Source organism: Aquarana catesbeiana, linkage group LG02 (genome assembly GCF_042186555.1).
Source record: "Aquarana catesbeiana isolate 2022-GZ linkage group LG02, ASM4218655v1, whole genome shotgun sequence".
Classification (NCBI taxonomy): Eukaryota; Metazoa; Chordata; class Amphibia; order Anura; family Ranidae; genus Aquarana; species Aquarana catesbeiana.
In genome coordinates this window covers 381,976,202-381,998,124 of record NC_133325.1, presented here as the reverse complement: position 1 = coordinate 381,998,124, position 21,923 = coordinate 381,976,202, and the positions used below count along the sequence as shown (strand labels likewise).

The 21,923-nt window shown below is 44.8% G+C and overlaps 1 protein-coding gene across 2 annotated transcripts in view; it reads left to right on the top strand.

Annotated features, from left to right (window-relative positions):
• LOC141128080 (multidrug and toxin extrusion protein 2-like) overlaps positions 1–21,923 on the top strand; it is a 188,429-nt gene that overhangs the window by 92,854 nt on the left and 73,652 nt on the right. For both annotated transcript variants that reach the window (XM_073615145.1, XM_073615144.1), the window contains 2 exons: positions 2,207–2,249; positions 16,102–16,146. In XM_073615145.1, coding sequence (XP_073471246.1) covers positions 2,207–2,249; positions 16,102–16,146 — 88 coding nt within the window. The remainder of the gene's footprint in view (positions 1–2,206; positions 2,250–16,101; positions 16,147–21,923) is intronic.

Here is a 21,923-nt window from a genome sequence, read left to right as displayed (position 1 = left end):
CTGCGACATGAAGCCGGCATGTGTCCGACTTTCAATGAACGAGGATCCGACTTGGATCCCCGCCAATGCCGGCACTGTGTTTGGTATGAATCTTTAGGGGGGAACTCCGCGCCAAATTTTAAATAAAAAACCGGCATGGGTTCCCCCTCCAGAGGCATACCAGGCCCTTGGGTCTGGTATGGACCTTGAAGGGAACCCCCTACGCCGAAAAAACGGCGTGGGGGGTCGCCCCCAATCCATACCAGACCCTTATCCGAGCACGCAGCCCGGCCGGACAGGAATGGGGGTGGGGACGAGCGAGCGCCCCCCCCCCTCCTGAACCGTACCAGGCCGCATGCCCTCAACATGGGGGGTGGTGCCTTGGGGGAGGGGGGCGCGCTGCGGCCCCCCCACCCCAAAGCACCTTGTCCCCATGTCGATGAGGACAAGGGCCTCTTCCCGACAACCCTGGCCGTTGGTTGTCGGGGTCTGCGGGCGGGGGGCTTATCGGAATCCGGGAGCCCCCTTTAATAAGGGAGCCCCCAGATCCCGGCCCCCCACCCTATGTGAATGAGTATGGGGTACAGCGTACCCCTACCCATTCACCTAGGAAAAAAGTGTCAATTTAAAAAAAAACACTACACAGATTTTTAAAGCATTTTATTAGACAGCTCCGGGGGTCTTCTTCCGACTTCGGGGGTCTCTCCGGTTCTTCTCCACGCTCTCCGGATCTTCTGCCGGGCTCCTCCGCTCTCTTCTGCTCTTTTGCCGCTCTTTTGCTAAAGCGGAGGAGCCCGGTCTTCAATCTTCTGCCTTCTGCCTTCTGCCTTCTGCCTTCTGCCTTCTGCCCTCTTCTCCTGATGTTGACACGACGCTCTCTGGGGCTAGAATGCTCTCTGTGCGCTCTGCTCTGACTTATATAGGCGGTGACCCCGCCCCCTTATGCCGTCACAGTCCCTGGGCATGCTGGGACTGTGACGTTTTAGGGGGCGTGGTCATCACCCGATGACCACGCCCCCTAAAACGTCACAGTCCCAGCATGCCCAGGGACTGTGACGGCATAAGGGGGCGGGGTCACCGCCTATATAAGTCAGAGCAGAGCGCACAGAGAGCATTCCAACCCCAGAGAGCGTCGTGTCAACATCAGGAGAAGAGGGCAGAAGGCAGAAGGCAGAAGGCAGAAGATTGAAGACCGAAGACCGGGCTCCTCCGCTTTAGCAAAAGAGCGGCAAAAGAGCAGAAGAGAGCGGAGGAGCCCGGCAGAAGATCCGGAGAGCGTGGAGAAGAACCGGAGAGACCCCCGAAGTCGGAAGAAGACCCCCGGAGCTGTCTAATAAAATGCTTTAAAAATCTGTGTAGTGTTTTTTTTTTAAATTGACACTTTTTTCCTAGGTGAATGGGTAGGGGTACGCTGTACCCCATACTCATTCACATAGGGTGGGGGGCCGGGATCTGGGGGCTCCCTTATTAAAGGGGGCTCCCGGATTCCGATAAGCCCCCCGCCCGCAGACCCCGACAACCAACGGCCAGGGTTGTCGGGAAGAGGCCCTTGTCCTCATCAACATGGGGACAAGGTGCTTTGGGGTGGGGGGCCGCAGCGCGCCCCCTCCCCCAAAGCACCAACCCCCCATGTTGAGGGCATGCGGCCTGGTACGGCTCAGGAGGGGGGGGGGGCGCTCGCTCGTCCCCACCCCCATTCCTGTCCGGCCGGGCTGCGTGCTCGGATAAGGGTCTGGTATGGATTGGGGGGGACCCCCACGCCGTTTTTATCGGCGTAGGGGGTTCCCCTCAAGGTCCATACCAGACCCAAGGGCCTGATATGCTCTTGGAGGGGGAACCCATGCCGGTTTTTTATTTAAAATTTGGCGCGGAGTTCCCCCTCAAGAACATCTGAGCACAAGTCGCGTGCCAAAGTCGGATCATGCAAGACGGCAATCCGACTTTGATCCGACTTCAATGATAGTCAATAGACTGAAGTAGGATCAAAGTCGGACCAAAGTAGTACAGGGAGCATTTCTAAAGTCGGAACGACTTGTGTCGGACCAGTTAGGACGGCTCCCATAGGGAAACATTAAATTTCACACGTCATGCGACATGAGCTCCCAATGTCGGAGCGTTTGTCGGACCAGTGTGAACCCAGCCTCACTCTTGATTTTGCTCTGCATGTATTGTTAGATTTATAGCTAATGAAATGATAGCTGTAACATGTGTCATTTTTATTTTATAGGTTAACCCAGAAATATGTGATGATTTTCATCCCTGCTCTTCCTGTAAGTTTTGTATATTAACCATTGGTGTTGTAGACTAACATATTACAGAGGATAATAGCAAACCATGTATAATAAAGTCCAGCTCCAGCAAAACACATTTTATTTAGCTTTTAGTAAAGCAGGGAAAGGTTAGCACCTCCATCAGATTTATTATTTTTTTTGACTTACTGAAGAAGAGTGAAGGAGCCAACACATTTCAGGGATTATTGATGGTAGACTAAATGGGAATGACTGGGCAGAAAATCATTCTAGCAATCCAGGGCTTAGAATTTGACAGCACAAGGTCTGCTTCAGTGGCTGGTTTAGCAGACCCCATGAAATCCCTGAAATTCTATTTTTATATGATTAACAATTATCTCAATTTTAATCTGGACTGTCAACCATACTTTGGTCCGCCCTTTTTTTTCTGCAACATTTGAGTATTTTTTTAAATGTATTTATTTTTTTTATAATTAAACTTTATTAAAGCTTTAAGGCAATACAAAACACAATAGGACAAGAAAACGTAAGAAGACCATATAAGGCTTATGTCACGCACATACAAGGTACAGCAGGTCACACAAATTTAGGATGACAGCAGCAAAATAAACAAACATTGTTCAAGTACAGTCTCGGCATCAAGCAATAGGTTGGAACCCACTCACACCCCAAAACGTAATCAAATATATGTGGTTTCAAGGATTCAAGCATGAATACAATAAAATCCGAAATATTGCCAACACACCTGGACATACCTTATAACGTATAAAATTGGTGAAATACGCTGCTGTACAAATGACTAAGCAAATGAAATCGCTTGAGAAAGAAAGAAAAGAAAAACCCAAAAAGAAGAAATCTTTTAGAAGCTAATACCTGGGTAGATACATTAGGGGGTCAAGCAAGCTGCTATACCTCACATAGGGAATAATTAGGCACCTGGGATCTCAGCAGAGTAGTACATCCAGCCCGACCACACATTCTTAAATTTCTCCTTTATTTTTTGACCGTGTGTACCCAATGTTCCGCCTCCAAAGTAGTATCTATTTCCCTTTTCCAATCTAAGAGTATAGGGCAAGTTGTCTGTTTCCAGAATCTAAGGATAACCCTCAAGGGTTTAATTGATGTATGTGTCCCAATTAAGGAAATTTGCTTTCCCTATCCCTGGGAACACAAACAAAAGCACATTTTTTTAGTACAGTGAGGGGCAGTTGCAATGTTTTTTTTGCAATGTTCTTTTTTTCCTGGCCCCGTGACAACCAGTGCTGGGACAAGGCCATTTGGTGCCCAGGGCGAAGATGGCAAACTACGTCGCCCCCCCCCCCCCCATTTTTAAGAAGGAATCAATGTTGTTTCAAAACAAGAATATACTTAAAACAATACAAATTCAATTAGGTTTAATGTGATAGAAACAGAGTTCACTTAAACATTTTAATTATATGTATTTTTATTGGAGGCACTTTAAAATAATAATGCAAAAATCGTCGCTCTTTTTTTGTTTATAGCATAAAAAATAAAAACCGCAGAGGTGATCAAATACCACCAAAGGAAAGCTCCATTTGTGGGTAAAAAGGACATAAGTTGTATTTGGGTTCAGCGTCGCATGACCATGCAATTGTCAGTTAAAGCAGCGCAGCGCGGTATCACAAAAAATGGCCTGGTCATTAAAGGGGTAAAACCTTCTGGAGCTGAAGTGGTTAACACATACCTAAGAGTAAATCCCACCCTCACCATGTAAATCCCCCTAGTGTACTCCCTGCAGTGTAATCCCCCCCCGTATAAATCCCTCAGTGTAATCCCTTGCAGTAGGAGGTGAATTAGTGGAGCCAAGTGCCTTGTTCCGGCACTGGGCTCTGGGACTCCAGTGGTCCTGATCACCCCCCCCCCCCCCAGGGTGCCCACGTGTCCCGGATTGCCTAGGATTGTCCCTCAATTCATTTTTATGTCCTGTGTCCCAAGCACCTTCATTCCAGGACAATACGGTGTCCTGGAATGAAATAAGGACACACAGCCAATCTAATAAACAATTGCCAAACTGGTTTCTAGGGCTGCCCCGCCTCGCATCTAGCAACCAGTGACGTCATATTCCCAGAGTCATTCAGAGGCTGAGCAAGGCCTTACCCAGAGCTTCCTTGCGCAGCGCTCCGCGTCCACCCACCTCCTCTCCTTCTCGCCACCAGCCGCGGCAGCAGCAGGATCGAGAGAGCAGCCAAAGAGTGTGTGTATTGCCTCCTGAGTCCTGACTCCTCCAGCCCAGCGGCATTCGGCAGATCCACAGCAGCCGGTGCCCAGTGCCAGTCGCGGGGCCAACTCCCGCTGCCTGCAGCACATTGCCCACAGCCCGACTTCTCTCCTCCTCACAACCGTGAGCCGAGCCGCCCGACTGAGTGCCTGAGGGGGGCCCCCCAGCCAAACTTCCAGGTTTGTATTGTATATGATCTAACAAGTCTGATTCTGTACATGTCATGAACTGTACATAGAGAATTAAATGCGATTTCCGCTTGTATGTCTATTGTTCTGTATAGTAGTGACCCATTTGCTTTGTAGAAGAAGATGTAATAATCTGTATGTGTAAATTGAAATATCCACAGGTTTATACGTTCCCCTTGCCTGCAACATGCTTCTTTCAAATTCTGCTGCTATGTTAAATATTCTCAAGAAGCTTTTGGCATTATTGACATTGTGCTTTTAGGCTATGTTTCCACTATTGCATCCCCAAAGTTGCGCGATTTACACTGCAACTTTGTTATGCGATTTGTGATGCGATGTCATGCGACCGGTAAAGCCATGTGAGAACAAGTTGCACCGAAGTAGGAACAAAGTAGTGCAAGAACCTTTTTTGGAGTCGCTGCGACTTGAGTCACACCAATTAGAATGGGGGCCATTGAAATACATGAGTTTTGACTTGTCATGCGACTTGACATGTGTCAAGTCGCACAACAACTCGCAGTAGTGGAAACCAAGCCTTAAGGAACAGCCTTAAGGAAAATTGACATCCTTTTTTCGCACAAATAGAGCTTTCTTTTGGTAGTATTTGATCATCTCTGCAGCTTTTATTTTTTGCGCTATAAACAAAAAAAGAGCGACAATTTTGAAAAAACACAATATTTTGTACTTTTTGCTATAATAAATATCCCCATTTTTTTTTTTAAAAAAAGCAATAGGGGATAGATTTATGGCATTTTTATTATTATTTTTTTTTAAATTACTAATGGCGGCGATGTGCGATTTTTATCGGGACTGCGACATTATGGCGGACACATTGGACACTTTTGACACATTTTTGGGACCATTGGCATTTATACAGCGATCAATGCTATAAAAATGCACTGATTACTGTAAAAATGTCACTGGCAGGGAAGGGGTTAACACTAGGGGGCGATCAAGGGGTTAATTGTGTTCCCTCTCTGTGTTCTAACTGTAGGGGGAGGGGACTGACCTAGAAGAAATGACAGATCGTGGTTCCTAGCTATTAGGAACATACGATCTGTCTCTCAGAACAGAACAGGGATTTGTGTGTTTACGTCCCTGTTCTGCCTCTCGTGCCCGCGATCGCTCATGGCCAGCGGTCATTGTGACTGTCGGCCACGAGCATCGGCACCCCCGCAGTGCAGTGGGCGCATGTGCACGCCTGCTATCCTGATCCTGCGAGCTGACGTATAGCTAAGACGGTACGCGCCAACCTGCCACAGTATAATGACAAGCGGTTAAGAGAATTGAGTTGTCATGTTTGCTTTTGTTTTTCCAAAAATTGGCATAAAAAGTAGCAAAAAATATCTTTTTGGGCTGGGGGGTTGTCCCTGAATGGCAGTTTGGAAATGTGGTCACCCTATCCCACCCCCCCACCTACCCAGCTCTAATCTCATCTAATGACTGATCCCATTAGACTCATCATCAGAGTAGGTAGGTATGTCTGTAGGCTTTACTTGCCTTGGGTCACTGCAGCAGCTTCTGCACCATGGTGCCCAGGTCCTCAGTCTTGACAGCCTGGAGCAGCTCCTGGTTCTAGAGAAGAAGGGCAGATCCTGATTGGTCCTGACATCCCCAGCATCCTTCCCTGGAGAGGAAGAGGAAGACTTGGAGATTGATGGGATCCCGGACTCAGGAACACACGGGAGCCGACCCAGGGAGGGAGGGGCGGAGCTGAGGTGCCAGGGGAGGAGCCATGAATACCTGTGGGTGAGCTCCATACTCAGGTGCCGAGCTGGGGGGGAGGGGCAGAGCTGAGGCACTGGGATTGAGCCGGAGGAGGAGCCAGGAATAGCCGGGAGCAAGCTCCATACTCAGGAGCTGTGCTGGAAGGGAGGGGTGAAGTTGAGGCGCTGGGGTGAGCCGGAGGAGGAGTCAGGAATACCTGGGAGCAAGCTCCATACTCGGAGTCGGATTGGGGAGGAGCGGAGACTAGGTGCCCGGGTGAGCCGAGGGAGGAGCCAGGAATACTTGGAGGCGAGCTACAGAATCGGAGCTGGACGGGAAGGGAGGGGCGGAGGTGCGGAGTAACCCCTGGGGAGGAGCGAAATGACATCGAGCAGCCGGGAGGGGAAGGGAGAAGGATCATAACTGCCCATTGGTCTCCAGATCCCGCCTCTCTTCCTTGAGCGATCTGATTAGCTGCACTCTGAGCTGCATCCTGGCTGGGGCGGTGCCACCGGACACTCTACACAGATATTTATTATGGTCAGTGTGCCCCTGCTCGGGAGAGTGTGCCCCTTCCGTCCCCCCCCCTTTGTACCAGCTCTGGTGAGAACTGTTCCTCCTGCTTCTAGTACAGGTGTTACAGGGGTGAAAATATGGGGATAGACACACAAATAATTGACTCTATCCAAAGCAAGAAAAAAAAAAGTTGGGAGTTAGTTGTTAAAAAGGTCACCAAATTCACATGTAAAGACATTCAAAGGCAGCCACAACTGAAAGCGCTGATCGGGACAATCTCGTGTAGACAAATTCTCAGAAGAAATCAATGAAATAAAAATCATGTCAATTTATGGATAACATGTAGTAAAATTAACAATTAAAATCTCCTTGCATAGATGGAACAGCTGTGTAACTTGCTCACCACTGTGACAGTACCTTGTAAAGCGGTAGAAAGTGGGCCAGCTTAGTGAAGCGGAGCTGTGGTGGTAATTCTCTCATGCGCCTGGAAAGCTCCACTGTGAAGGGAGAACCGATATGGGCAGAGCTAGATGGAAGGTGTGGCATTTCAGCGAAGCTCCAGTGGTGGATGACAAGATGGCGAGATGGCCATGGAAGGAAGAGGGACCGGGAGGTGGCTGGAACAACCGCTGACAGGAACCGGCAGATGAAAGTGCCCGGGCGTGACGTCCTACGCTCGGGGGAACACTGATTCAGAACGAGGCTTAAAACACAGGGTGGCGGATGGAGTGCAAGCCGAGGAGCGTAGTGGAAGAGAGTGGCTGTTGTCGTGGCAACGTGTTTCGGGCGTGGCCCTTCTTCAAGTCATGTGACTAGGACAGCCAGTGGAGTTTAAATAGGAGGAATCACATTTTTAAAGGAACCATGACTGGTTTCACCACCGCAGCAAGACTTCCATTATTAAAAAAAACCTGGTGAGAGTGACTCAATAAACGTACATTGTGGAAATGTCAAAACAAGAAATCGGAGAGAATGGAAAACAAGGCAAATAAAAAATAAAATAAAATCGGTAAAACTATATGTAGAGATGAAAAACATATATGCATACATAAATAATGAATTGAATAATAATAATGGTAGAAAAATGAATTAATAATATTCAAATCTGACAATTTATCATGACAAAGCCTAATAAAAATATACAGTGGGGACGGAAAGTGTTCAGACCCACTTAAATTGTTCACTCTTTGTTATATTGCAGCCATTTGCTAAAATCATTAAAGTTCTTTTTTTTTTTTTTCATCATTAATGTACACACAGCACCCCATATTGACAGAAAAACACAGAATTGTTGACATTTTCGCAGATTTATTAAAGAAAAACTGAAATATCACATGTTCCTAAGTATTCAGACCCTTTGCTCAGTATTTAGTAGAAGCACCCTTTTGATCTAATACAGCCATGAGTCTTTTTGGGAAAGATGCAACAAGTTTTTCACACCTGGATTTGGGGATCCTCTGCCATTCCTCCTTGCAGATCCTCTCCAGTTCTGTCAGGTTGGATGGTAAACGTTGGTGCACAGCCATTTTTAGGTCTCTCCAGAGATGCTCAATTGGGTTTAAGTCAGGGCTCTTGCTGGGCCATTCAAGAACAGTCACGGAGTTGTTGTGAAGCCACTCCTTCGTTATTTTAGCTGTGTGCTTAGGGTCATTGACTTGTTGGAAGGTAAACCTTCGGCCCAGTCTGAGGTCCTGAGCACTCTGGAGAAGGTTTTCGTCCAGGATATCCCTGTACTTGGCCACATTCATCTTTCCCTCGATTGCAACCAGTCGTCCTATCCCTGCAGCTGAAAAACACCCCCACAGCATGATGCTGCCACCACCATGCTTCACTTTTGGGACTGTATCGGACAGGTGATGAGCAGTGCCTGGTTTTCTCCACACATACCGCTTAGAATTAAGGCCAAAAAGTTCCATCTTGGTCTCATCAGGCCAAAGAATCTTATTTCTCAACACCTTGGAGTCCTTCAGGTGTTTTTTTTAGCAAACTCCATGCGGGCTTTCATGTGTCTTGCACTGAGGAGAGGCTTCCGTCGGGCCACTCGGCCATAAAGCCTCGACTGGTGGAGGGCTGCAGTGATGGTTGGCTCTCTACAACTTTCTCCCATCTCCCGACTGCATCTCTGGAGCTCAGCCACAGTGATCTTGGGTTCTTTTTACCTCTCTCACCAAGGCTCTTCTCCCCCGATAGCTCAGTTTGGCCGGACGGCCAGCTCTAGGAAGGGTTCTGATCATCCCAAATGTCTTCCATTTAAGGATTATGGAGGCCACTGTGCTCTTAGGAACCTTAAGTGCAGCAGAAACATTTTTTGTAACCTTGGCCAGATATGTACCTTGCCACAATTTTGTCTGAGCTCTTCAGGCAGTTCCTTTGACCTCATGATTCTCATTTGCTCTGACATGCACTGTGAGCTGTAAGGTCTTATATGCAGTCATGACTGAAATTGTTGGCAACCCAGAAATGTTTCCAGAAAATCAAGTATCTCACAGAAAAGTATTGCAGTAACACGTTCTGCTATACACACGTTTATTCCCTTTGTGTGTATTTGAACGAAACAAAAAAAGGGAGGACAAAAATCAAATTGGGCATAATGTCACACGAAATTACAAAAATGGGGTGGTCAAAATTCTTGACACCCTTTCAAAATTGTGGATAAATAAGATTGTTTCAAGCATGTGATGCTCCTTTAAACTCACCTGGGGCAAGTAACAGGTGTGGGCAATATAAAAATCACACCTGAAAGCAGACAAAAATGAGAGAAGTTCACTTAGTCTTTGCATTGTGTGTGTGTGTGCCACACTAAGCATGGACAACAGAAAGAGGAGAAGAGAACTGTCTGAGGACTTGAGAACCAAAATTGTGGAAAAATATCAACAATCTCAAGGTTACAAGTCCACCTCCAGATTTGCCTTTGTCCACAGTGTGCAACATTATCAAGAAGTTTGCAATCCATGGCACTATAGCTAATCTCTCTGGGTGTGGACGGAAGAGAAAAATTGATGTAAGGTTGCAATGCAGGATAGTCCGAATGGTGGATAAGCAGCCCCAAACAAGTTCCAAAGAAATGCAAGCTGTCCTGCAGGCTCAGGGAGCATCAGTGTCAGCACAAACTATCCATCGACATTTAAATGAAATGAAACGCTATGGCAGGAGACCCAGGAGGACCCCACTGCTGACACAGAGACATTAAGAAAAGCAAGACTACAGTTTGCCAAAATGTACTTGAGTAAGCCAAAATCCTTCTGGGAAAACGTCTTGTGGACAGATGAGACCAAGATAGAGCTTTTTGGTAAAGCACATCATTCTACTATTTACTGAAAACGGAATGAGGCCTACAAAGAAAAGAACACAGTACCTACAGTGAAATATGGTGGAGGTTCAATGATGTTTTGGAGTTGTTTTGCTGCCTCTGGCACTGGGTGCCTTGAATGTGTGCAAGGCATCATGAAATCCTGAGGATTACCAAAGGATTTTGGGTCGCACTGTAGAGCCCAGTGTCAGAAAGCTGGGTTTGCGTCTGAGATCTTGGGTCTTTCAGCAGGACAATGACCCCAAACATACCTCAAAAAGCACCCAGAAATGGATGGCAACAAAGCGCTGGAGAGTTCTAAAGTGGCCAGCAATGAGTCCAGATCTAAATCCCATTGAACACCTTAAATCTTAAAATTGCTGTTGGGTAAAAAGCGCCCTTCCAATAAGAGAGACCTGGAGCAGTTTGCAAAGGAAGAGTGGTCCAAAATTCCGGGTGAGAGGTGTAAGAAGCTTATTGATGGTTATAGGAAGCAACTGATTTCAGTTATTTTTTCCAAAGGGTGTGCAGCCAAATATTAATTTAAGGGTGCCAAGAATTTTGACCAGCCCATTTTTGGAGTTTTGTGTGACATTATGTCCAATTTGCTTTTTTTCCTCCCTTTTTTTGTTTTGTTCCAATACGCACAAAGGGGAATAAACGTGTATAGCAAAACGTGTTACTGCAATACATTTCTGTGAGAAATACTTTTATTTTCTGGAAAAATTTCTGGGGTGCCAACAATTTCGGCCATGACTGTAGACAGGTGTGTGGCTTTCCTAATCAAGTCCAATCAGTATAATTAAACACAGCTGGACTCAAATGAAGGTGTAGAACCATCTCAAGGATGATCAGAAGAAATGGTCAGCACCTGAGTTAAATATATGAGTGTCACAGCAAAGGACCATGTGATATTTTAGTTTTTCTTTTTTAATAAATCTGCAAAAATTTCAACAATTCTGTGTTTTTCTGTCAATATGGGGTGCTGTGTGTACATTAATGAGGAAACAAATAAATGAACTTAAATGATTTTAGCAAACGGCTGCAATATAACAAAGAGTGAAAAATTTAAGGGGGTCTGAATACTTTCCGTCCCCACTGTATAAAATTAATAGTATAGAAGATTACATGCTGTTATTTGGGTATGTGTGTTTATGTGTGTATATGTATGTATTAATGATTAATGTGTGTGTGTGTGTGTGTGTGTGTGTAGACAATGAATGTTTTTGGCATGGTGATTTTTAAAGTGGCGGGGAACGTTGTATTCGAGACGACCCTTTCGTATAAACCGTCGGTGCTCCCCTACCCTTACTTTTACCATTTGCCAAAGATTCACAAATCCACCACATGTCCCCCGGGCAGACCCATCGAAGTCAGTACTGATAGTTTCACCTCTGGATTATCCCATTACATCAACTTTTTCCTACAGCCTATGTTACTGTCATATATCAAGGATTCTAGTCATGTGATTGAGACACTTCAGAATTACAAATGGGAGACTGACTATTTGTGGGCCTCACTGGATGTGGTCTCTCTCTACACCTTGATTCCACACAGAGTAGGCTTGGAGGCACTTCAGAATTTTCTCTCTAAAGATTCCAACATGAATTACAGGCAGGCACAATTTTTGGTTGACGACGCAGGATTTTGCTTGGAGCACAATTTATTTTTTGTTCCAGGACAAATTCTATATTCAGAAACATGGAACAGCCATGGGAGCTAACTTCGCCCCTTCATATGCCAACATTGTCATGGGCTATTGGGAAGAGAGATATATCTGGACACACAACCTTTATGCCAGATACTTAGTGTTACTCGGGCGTTATATCAATGATATTCTGATCATCTGGAATGGGAGCATCGAGCTATTTGAGTCATTTTTAACTAATTGTAATGACAACACTTTGGATCTCATTTGCACTAAAAACGACTGCAAACCCACGGGGGCAACGCGTATCTACATTATACTAGTTGCTACCATCCCTCTTGGATAAAAAACATCCCGAGTGGACAGTTTCAAGGGTTAAGGAGGAACTGGACCAACCGTGGGGAGTACGAGTTACAGTGTGTTTAAATGTGTCTCTAAAAAAACATGTTTTTGCAAAAGGGATACCCAGTGGAACTAATCCAGACAGCTCACGATACATTTCTGGAAGCCCTACCACCTCCCAAGATCCGTGAGAAACCTGATGCTAATACCATCAGGTTTGTCACTGAATATAACAGCAAATATAGATCCATTAAGAGTATTGTCAAAAAACATTGGCATATTTCTGCGTCCTATTCTACCTTCAGCTCCACAGGTTATGTTTAAAAGAACCCGCACCCTCAAGAACATTGTTGCACTGAGCAAATTAAAAAAAGGGAGAGAGTTATGGACATTAGATCCTACTTTGACAATAGAACTGATATATTCCAGTGTAAGAAATAAGGATGCTTGACCTGTCAGTTCATCCAGCATGGTCAATCCGCCTTCTCCGACAGGGCTGATATTTCGTATGACATAAAGCAATTATCAACTGCTCCACTGAGTATGTTGTGTACGTATTAATATGCCCTTGCAATTTGTTGTATGTGGGCCGTACGATGCGAACCCTACGGAAATGGGTAGGGGAGCACCAACGGTTCATACAATAGGGTCGTCACAAACACCGCGTTCCCTGCCACTTTAAAACTCACCATGCCAAAAACATCCATTGCTTAAAGGTTGTACCCATTGAATACATTCCAGGTGGTTATTTAACTGACAATGAGAGGTTTTCCCTATTGTGTAAATGAGAATCATTCTGGATCTATAAACTGACTTCCTTGTCTCCCAGTGGGTCACACGCAAAATTTCCTCCCACTTCATAAAATTCCAGCGTTTACCTATATGTTAGAACAACGCGTGGTTTCAGGCACTGGGCATCATGTGTTTACCCTTGGATGGTAAACACATATGTTTGATCCCCTTCATTGTCCCCTTTTTTTAATAATATACACATTGTGTACAATGGTTCAGTATTATTAATTTTATTACCCCATCAAGACTGGAGATTATTCATAATAGCCATGTAAATCTATATATATGTGTGTGTTTTTCATTTGTACATATAGATTTGCTGATTTTTTTTTGCCTTTTTTTCATTGCCTCTGATTTTTTTTTTGTCTTGGCATTTCCACAATGTACGTTTATTGAGTCACTCTCACCAGGTTTTTTTAATAATGGAAGTCTTGCTGCGGTGGTGAAACCAGTCATGGTACCTTTAAAAATGTGAATCTTCCCATGGTTTACTCTTATTTAAACCCCATTGGCTGTCCTAGTCGCATGACCTTGAAGAAGGGCCACTCCCCGAAACGCGACAATAGCCACTGTCTTCCTCCTACTCTGCTGGGCTTGTGCTCCATCCACCACCCTGTGTTTCAAGCCTCGTTCTGGATCCGTGTTCCCCCGAGCATATGACGTCACGCCCGGGCACTTTCATCTGCCGGTTCCTGTCAGCGGTTGTTCCAGCCACTTCCCAGTCCCTCTTCCTTCCACGGCCATCTTGCCATCCACCACTGGAGCTTCGGTTGAAGTACCACACCTTCCATCTGGCTCTGCACATATCGGTTCTCCCTTCACAGTGGAGCTTTCCAGGCGCATGAGGGAATTACCACCTCAGCATCGCTTCACTAAGCTGGCCCACTTTTTCTACCGCTTTACAAGGTACTGTCACAGTGGTGAGCAAGTTACACAGCTGTTCCATCAATGCAAAGGGCTTTTAATTGCTCATCAATTTTACTACATGTTATCAATAAATTGACATATGATTTTATTTCATTGATTTCTTCTGAGAATTTGACCACACGGGATTGTCCTGATCAGCGCTTTCAGTTGTGGCTGCCTTTTTGAATGTCTGTACTTGTTTTCACACCACTCCTGGTGTGCTCACCCACACAGCTGTTTTCTGGGCTCCCGTTGGACACTTATATGGTTTCCAGTGCAATCTATGTCCCATTTCCCTGTCACCAGACTTTTTTGTTGTACCAAATTCACATGGCTGACCAAAAATCTATGACGTTCTCTAGTATATTGAATTGTTCAGCTGTTATCACAAGTAACATGATCTCTTGCTCAGGCCACTTCCTTGGATCGATCTTGTAACCAATGCATTTTTTACTTTGTTTAACTACTACCAGCCATCGTCGTCATACGCCGCTACTTCTGAGCTAGCTGCCATAACCCCGGTATTTTTAAAAACTGTGCACTGTCCTCTTTCAGATAAAATTGGTCTCAGCGGCAGATTCATCACAAATTAACTTCTATTGGGGCAGGAGAGGCCCCCCCCGCCGTGCTCCGGTCGTCTCCGCCCCTTATGGGAGCCATCGGTAGTGGCGGAGCCGATCGGTTCCTCTCTCCCCCCCACTGACTGGATGCCGAGTGAAGGGAAGATGGCATTGGAGGGCTGAAGAGACGTCAAACGTCACTTCCGCCCAAGGCTCTTAAAGGGGACGTTTTTGTTTTTTTTTTTTTTTTTGTTTTGATTTGTTTTGTTGCATTTTAGTGTAAATATGAGATCTGGGGTCTTTTTAAACCCCAGATCTCATATTTAGGAGGTCCTGCCATGCTCTTATTTTATTACAAGGGATGTTTACATTCCTTGTAATAGGCATAAAAGTGACCCACATTTTTTTTTTTTTTTTTTAAAGGACAGTGTTAAAATAAAAAATAAAGTTAAATAAATAAGAAATAAAAAATGTAAGCGCCGAGCTCGAACGCAGAAGCGAACGCATACGTAAGTTGCGCCCGCATATGAAAACGGTGTTCAAACCACAGGTGAAGTCTCGCCGCCATCGTTGGAGCAAGAGCAATAATTCTAGTCCTAGACCTCCTCTGGAACTCAAAACTGGTAACCTGTATTAAATTTTTAAACGTCGCCTATGGAGATTTTTAAGGGTAAAAGTTTGTCACCATTCCACGAGCGGGCGCAATTATGAAGCGTGACATGTTGGATATCAATTTACTCGGCGTAACATTATCTTTCACAATATAAAAAAAAATTGGGCTAACTTTACTGTTGGCTTATTTTTTTAATTCAAAAAGTGTATTTTTTTCCCCCAAAAAAGTGCGCTTGTAATAATGCAAATTTGGTGTGACAAAGTATTGCAACGGCCGCCATTTTATTCTCTAGGGTGTCTGAAAATGTGTGTGTGTGTATATATATGTATGTATATATATATATATATATATATATATATATATATATAAAATGTTTTGGGGGTTCTAAATAATTTTCTAGCAAATTACAAGTTAAAATCATTTTTTTTTTTTTTTTTAACACTGAGTCTGAAAAATAGGGCCTGGTCCTTAAGTGGTTAAAAAGTATCTTTGAAAACCTTGTTAAAGTCCAAAAACACTTCCCAAAAATGGGTGCATCTGCATATTCTCGGTGCTCAGTGGTTCTACCAGGATCATGTTCCTGGTATCAATTTTTAGAGCCAGTGATGCTCTTTAAAATAAAGGTGATTTGAGCAGCTATCCAAATTGCTTTTACAGGGGGGCAGAAAGGGGTCCCCCACACCCTACTTGCAGTGTAAGGGTTAACCGCTCATGTAGTCTAGGGGAGAGTTTTTGCACTTCAGCTTACCTGATCCTCTACTCCCCCAGCAGACTGTGTTCCCTCACTCTCTGGCAGTGGACTGTCCCTCAGCCAATGGACCCTGCATAGGTCTTGATGGCTTCAGAATCTTAGACCACTGGACAATAGGGAACAAGACACTGTGGGGACTGGTCTGTCAGTGCAGAGGATCGGGTAAGTAGACCTTTTCTGTGTCCCCTAGACCTAAACAAGCAATTAACACTTGCAGTGTTGGAGCATACATTATTTTAGGTTTCCTAGAGTTGAGCTTTTAAATGTATTTTTTTGTCTTGCTGCTGAGAGATTTGTTCTGAAATTAAATTTCTGTTTACAGGCAGCTTTCCTTTACCAGCTGCAGACACGATATTTACAGAACCAGGTATGTCTCTATAATTTACCAAGCTTATTTTAAGTGCTTGACAGTTTAATTGTAGCTGTTTTTATACTGGTCTTTCAGTGTGCCATCAAGGTAACGCCTATCACTGGTCTCAACAAAGGAGAGTAAATGTTACAATGCTTTGCAACTGGTGACATGTTGTAAAATTGCCAAACATGAAATAAATCCACAGCTTGTTTTTAATCTTTCATTTTTGGGAGCAGGTGGCAGGTTGTGGAAGCAGCTTTGTTCCTGTCTCTTCTAAAACATAAGCCACACCACCACTGAGTGATGACGTGAAGCCTGGTGGAAATTGATTGAGCCTTGTGCAATGTCCCCTGGGCTGCAAGCTGTATATTGTTATCACCACACACATGGCCGGGACAAAGTCATCTAGAGCCCAGGGCGAGCATGCCAAATTGCTCCCCCCCCCAAGATGTATGAGCATTATGTGTCAGCAAAAATCCCCCCTCCCAAAAAAATAGAGCGCTACTCTGTGTGCTTAACTCAAATACTCATCCCTCCTCCTAGCACGAATCCTCTACCACTCAAATTTCCCCTTTTAAGCACAGACCCCCCCCCCCCCCCACACACACACACACACACACACACACACACACTCCAAAAACCCCCTCCCAGCACAGACAGCTGTGCTGTGCAGAAATCACTTTATAGAAGGCAGAGTGGACCAGATTCTCTGTGCACTTTCCCACCAACTTATCACAGGACAATATATAGTACATATGACTATGGAATGAATGACTTCTTCCTGCTTAACAATCACAGAGATGGTCTGCACTATGCATCTCTGCCATGCACTCTCCATTTTGGCTTACATCTTCAGTACTGCTCTGGGACTTCACTAACTCAGAATGAATGTGGACTCCCTGTTCACCCTAAGTTCACCTTTACAGAAAAAATAATAAATGTACAAATAATAAATGCAGGCATTGCGCCTACAATTAGCAGATCATCGGTGTAATGCCACGATCCTGCAGACGGTCTGTGTAGCTGTCTGCCTGTACCTCTGATACCGGAAGGCAGATACTGAATGACAGGAAACTCCATGAACTACCTAGAGTGATCAACAGCACCCTTGTAGTTCATTGAGAACTACAATCTGACCGCGGCAACAGCTAACAGTACTCACAGTTTTCACATTTACAAATCACTGTGATTGAATGGCGCAGCAAGGCAGCCGTGTTGTTTGTTTTTTTTGTCTTTTTTAGATTGTGACTGTGAGTGGGGGAATAAGATCCCCCACTGTCAAAACAGGGGGTCGGGGGGGGGGTTCAGAGGCTGGTGCATCGTTAACATGTTACCCTGAATATGGGTGTAACATGTTGCAAAAGGTGAACTTATCCTTTTTAATGTGTTTTTCCATCTTTGCAGCCATATAAGGATAAGAACTACTTCATATTTGTTACATGTTCCATTTACAGTTAGGGAATCACCATTCCCTAACGTTAGAAAATATTTAAACCTGAAACTTGATGCTTCCCTATTTACTTGCTGAAAAATCCTACTTGGCTTTCTCTTTCTATGTAGGGGGCTGGGGGGGGGGGGGGGGGTTTATATCTACAATAATTAACCCTCTGTCTTCTGTGCTGACAGATCAAAGTTGTAAATGTGATGTACACACTGGGGCTATTTACTATAGAGCCAATATATGATCCTAAAGTCCTGGAAAATAGCGCCCAATAGCGGGAATAGTGGAAGTCAATGGGGCTCGAACCAGCAAAATCCAAAATTCTCACTGAAGGCTTGTATGCAAGTTCTTTGCCATAAAAAGTGTATGGGGACCCGGGTACTGCCCCAGGGGACATGTATCAATTGAATTTTTTTTTTTTAAACTGCCGTTTTTTTCAGGAGCAGGGATTTTAATAATGCTTAAAGTGAAACAATAAAAATGAAAAATTCCTTTAAATATCATGACTGGGGGATCCCCTTAGTCTGCCTGTAAAGTAGCACATCTGGCCAATGTGTGAAACATTGCTGCAGCAAAATGACATTTCTAAAGGAAAAAATGTCATTTAAAACTGCTTGCGGCTGTAATGTATTGCTGGGTACCGGCAATATAGATTAAAAATCAAGTAAAAAAAATGCATCCCGTCCATACCAGGCCCTTTGGGTCTGGTATGGACATTAAGGGGAACTCCATGCCAAAACTAAAAAAAAAAAAAGACGTGGGGGTCCCCCCCAAAATCCGTACTAGACCATTATCCAAGCAAGCAGCCATAGAAGGCCAGTTAAGGGGGGGCGAACAAGCGCCCCCCCCCTGAATCATACCAGGGCGCTTGCCCTCAACATAGGAAGGGTAAGCAAAACACCTTGTCCCCATGTTGATGGAGACAAGGGCCTCTTCCCCACAATTCCCCACAACCCTTGCCCGGTGGTTGTGGGGGTCTGCAGGAGGGGGGCTTATCGGAATCTGGAAGCCCCCTTTAACAAGGGGGCCCCCAGATCCTGGCCCTCCCTATGCGAATGGGTATCGGGTACATTGTACCCCTACTCATTCACCAAAAAAGTAGTGAAATGTGACAAAAGACAATAGCCAGTTTTTGACAATTCCTTTATTAAAAATGTTGTCTTCTATTTCCCCCTGCTTCTTCCTCCAGTCTTCCTTAGGTCTTCTCTTCTCCTTCCTCCTCCAGCTTCTTCTTCACCCGCTTCTTCCTCCAGTGTTCTCCATCTTCCTCCAGCTTCTTCTTTCCCCCTCTTCGTCCTCCAGTCTTCTTTCTCCATTGCTGCTTCCGCTGAAAATTAAAAAAAAAAACCTCCTCTGATGCTGCGATGGGGTGATGATGTCATTCAGAGACCCCGCCCCTTGTGACTTCACCACCAGGGGCATGATGGGTCCGTGATGTCACAACAAGGCGGGGTCTCCGGCTGACATCATCCAGTGGCCACGCCCCATAGTTATATGTAGCACGGCCCCTTTTGGGGACTGCTGAGAACTATCCTGCTCATCTGCATGGCCATGGCCAAGTGAACCTTCCAACCCACCTGACACTCTGGGTTCAGACATCCTGTTAATACTATAGAGCAGGGATCTCCAAACTACGGCCCTCCAGCTGTTGCGGAACTACACATCCCATGAGGCATTGCAAAACTCTGACATTCACAGACCTGACTGGGCATGATGGGAATTGTAGTTCCTGAACAACTGGAGGGCCGTAGTTTGAAGACCCCTGCTATAGAGCAAGAATCAAGCAACTCAGTTGTATAAGGTTCTAAAACGTTTTGCTTGAACCAAATAGAAAAGGTTATTTTAAAAAGAGAGGAGTAAATCCGCTGAGCTGCGATAACAGCGTCAACTCTTGATAGATGTGGCCACACTTTGATAGATGGAATCTAGACAGCCTATCCTATTTTAGTGGAAGAGCTAATCTCCAGCTGGTGTATATATATACAGTGGGGATGGAAAGTATTCAGACCCCCTTAAATTTTTCACTCTTTGTTATATTGCAGTCATTTGCTAAAATCATGTAAGTTCATTTTTTTCCTCATTAATGTACACACAGCACCCCATATTGACAGAAAAACACAGAATTGTTGACATTTTTGCAGATTTATTAAAAAAGAAAAACTGAAATATCACATGGTCTTAAGTATTCAGACCCTTTGCTCAGTATTTAGTAGAAGCACCCTTTTGATCTAATACAGCCATGAGTCTTTTTGGGAAAGATTCAACAAGTTTTTCACACCTGGATTTGGGGATCCCCTGCCATTTCTCCTTGCAGATCCTCTCCAGTTCTGTCAGGTTGGATGGTAAACGTTGGTGGACAGCTCAATTGGGTTTAAGTCAGGGCTCTGGCTGGGCCATTCAAGAACAGTCACTGAGTTGTTGTGAAGCCACTCCTTCGTTATTTTAGTTGTGTGCTTAGGGTCATTGTCTTGTTGGAAGGTAAACCTTCAGCCCAGTCTAAGGTCCTGAGCACTCTGGAGAAGGTTTTCATCCAGGATATCCCTGTACTTAGCCGCATTTCCCTCGATTGCAACCAGTCGTCCTTTACCTGCAGCTGAAACACACCTCCACAGGATGATGCTGCCACCACCATGCTTCACTGTTGGGACTGTATTGCACAGATGATGTGCAGTGCCTGGTTTTCTCCACACATACCACTTAGAATTAAAGCCAAAAAGTTCTATTTTGGTCTCATCAGACCAGAGAATCTTATTTCTCACCATCTTGGAGTCCTTCAGGTGTTTTTTAGCAAACTCAATGCGGGCTTTCATGTGTCTTGCACTGAGCAGAGGCTTCCCTTGGGTCACTCTGCCATAAAGCCCCAACTGGTGGAGGGCTGCAGTGATGGTTGACTTTCTACAACTTTCTCCCATCTCCCGACTGCATCTCTGGAGCTCAGCCACAGTGATCTTTGGGTTCTTCTTTACCTCTCTTACCAAGGCTCTTCTCCCCCAATAGCTCAGTTTGGCCGGACGGCCAGCTCTAGGAAGGGTTCTGGTCGTCCCAAACGTCTTCCATTTAAGGATTATGGAGGCCACTGTGCTCTTAGGAACCCTAAGTGCAGCAGAAATTTTTTTGTAACCTTGGCCAGATCTGTGCCTTGCCACAATTATGTCTCTGAACTCTTCAGGCAGTTCCTTTGACCTCATGATTCTCATTTGCTCTGACATGCACTGTGAGCTGTAAGATCATATATAGACAGGTGTGTGGCTTTCCTAATCAAGTCCAATCAGTATAATCAAACACAGCTGGACTCAAATGAAGGTGTAGAACCATCTCAAGGATGATCAAAAGAAATGGACAGCACCTGAGTTAAATATGAGTGTCACAGCAAAGGGTCTGAATACTTAGGACCATGTGATATTTCAGTTTTTCTTTTTTAATAAATCTGCAAAAATGTCAACAATTCTGTGTTTTTCTGTCAATTTGGGGTGCTGTGTGTACATTAATGAAGAAAATTTTATATATATATATATATATATATATATATATATATATATATATATATATATATATATATATATATATATATATATATATATATATATATATATATATATATATATATATAATATATACTTCCTATGAGTAATGGCGATAAGGTTCCACGTGGCAGGCCTGTTCTGCGCTAGTTAGTTGGAGCTCATTAACTGTAATCCGTTTGGTTGCAGATGAAATAGATTCCAAGTGGTGAAGGCCTAGGGCATCTGAGTAGTGTTCCAGCAATGCAGTAAAGTGTTCTTGGATAGAGATGTGTGTGCACTGTATTCTGTAATGGTGGTAGTGAATAGATAAAGATTGAGCAGGTTGCTCTCTCACAACAACCCAAACGGATATGCAGCCTTCTAGACAGGAACACGGACAGCAACACTCTGGCAATTAATCCTCTGTCTAGGCCTTCTGTAGTGCCTTTCTCCACATATGTGCACCGATAGATACTCGCTGCAAATGATGCCAGTGACAGGATGTCCGACAGCGAGTAGCAGGGCTAGGCCCCTCAGGCCTCGGAGTGGAAGTAGCGTTCCGCGTGGTAGGCTGTGACCCCTCTCTCTCTGTCACACACAGAGAGGTCCGTCTTGCATCAGGCTCAGGAGGAAGAGAGCATGTGTGGACTTCTAAGCTGGTATGGTTCGGGGGGGATGCTCTCTCGTCCCCCCCCTCTTTTGCTGCGGCGTGCCAGGTTGCGTGCTCGCATAAGGTTCTGGTATGGATTTTGGGGGGGAACCCCCCCACATCTTTTTTTTTTTTTTTTCTTTTTATTGTTGGTGTTTTTTTTTTTTTTACATTTTGGCGTGGCAGTTTTCTTTTTTTA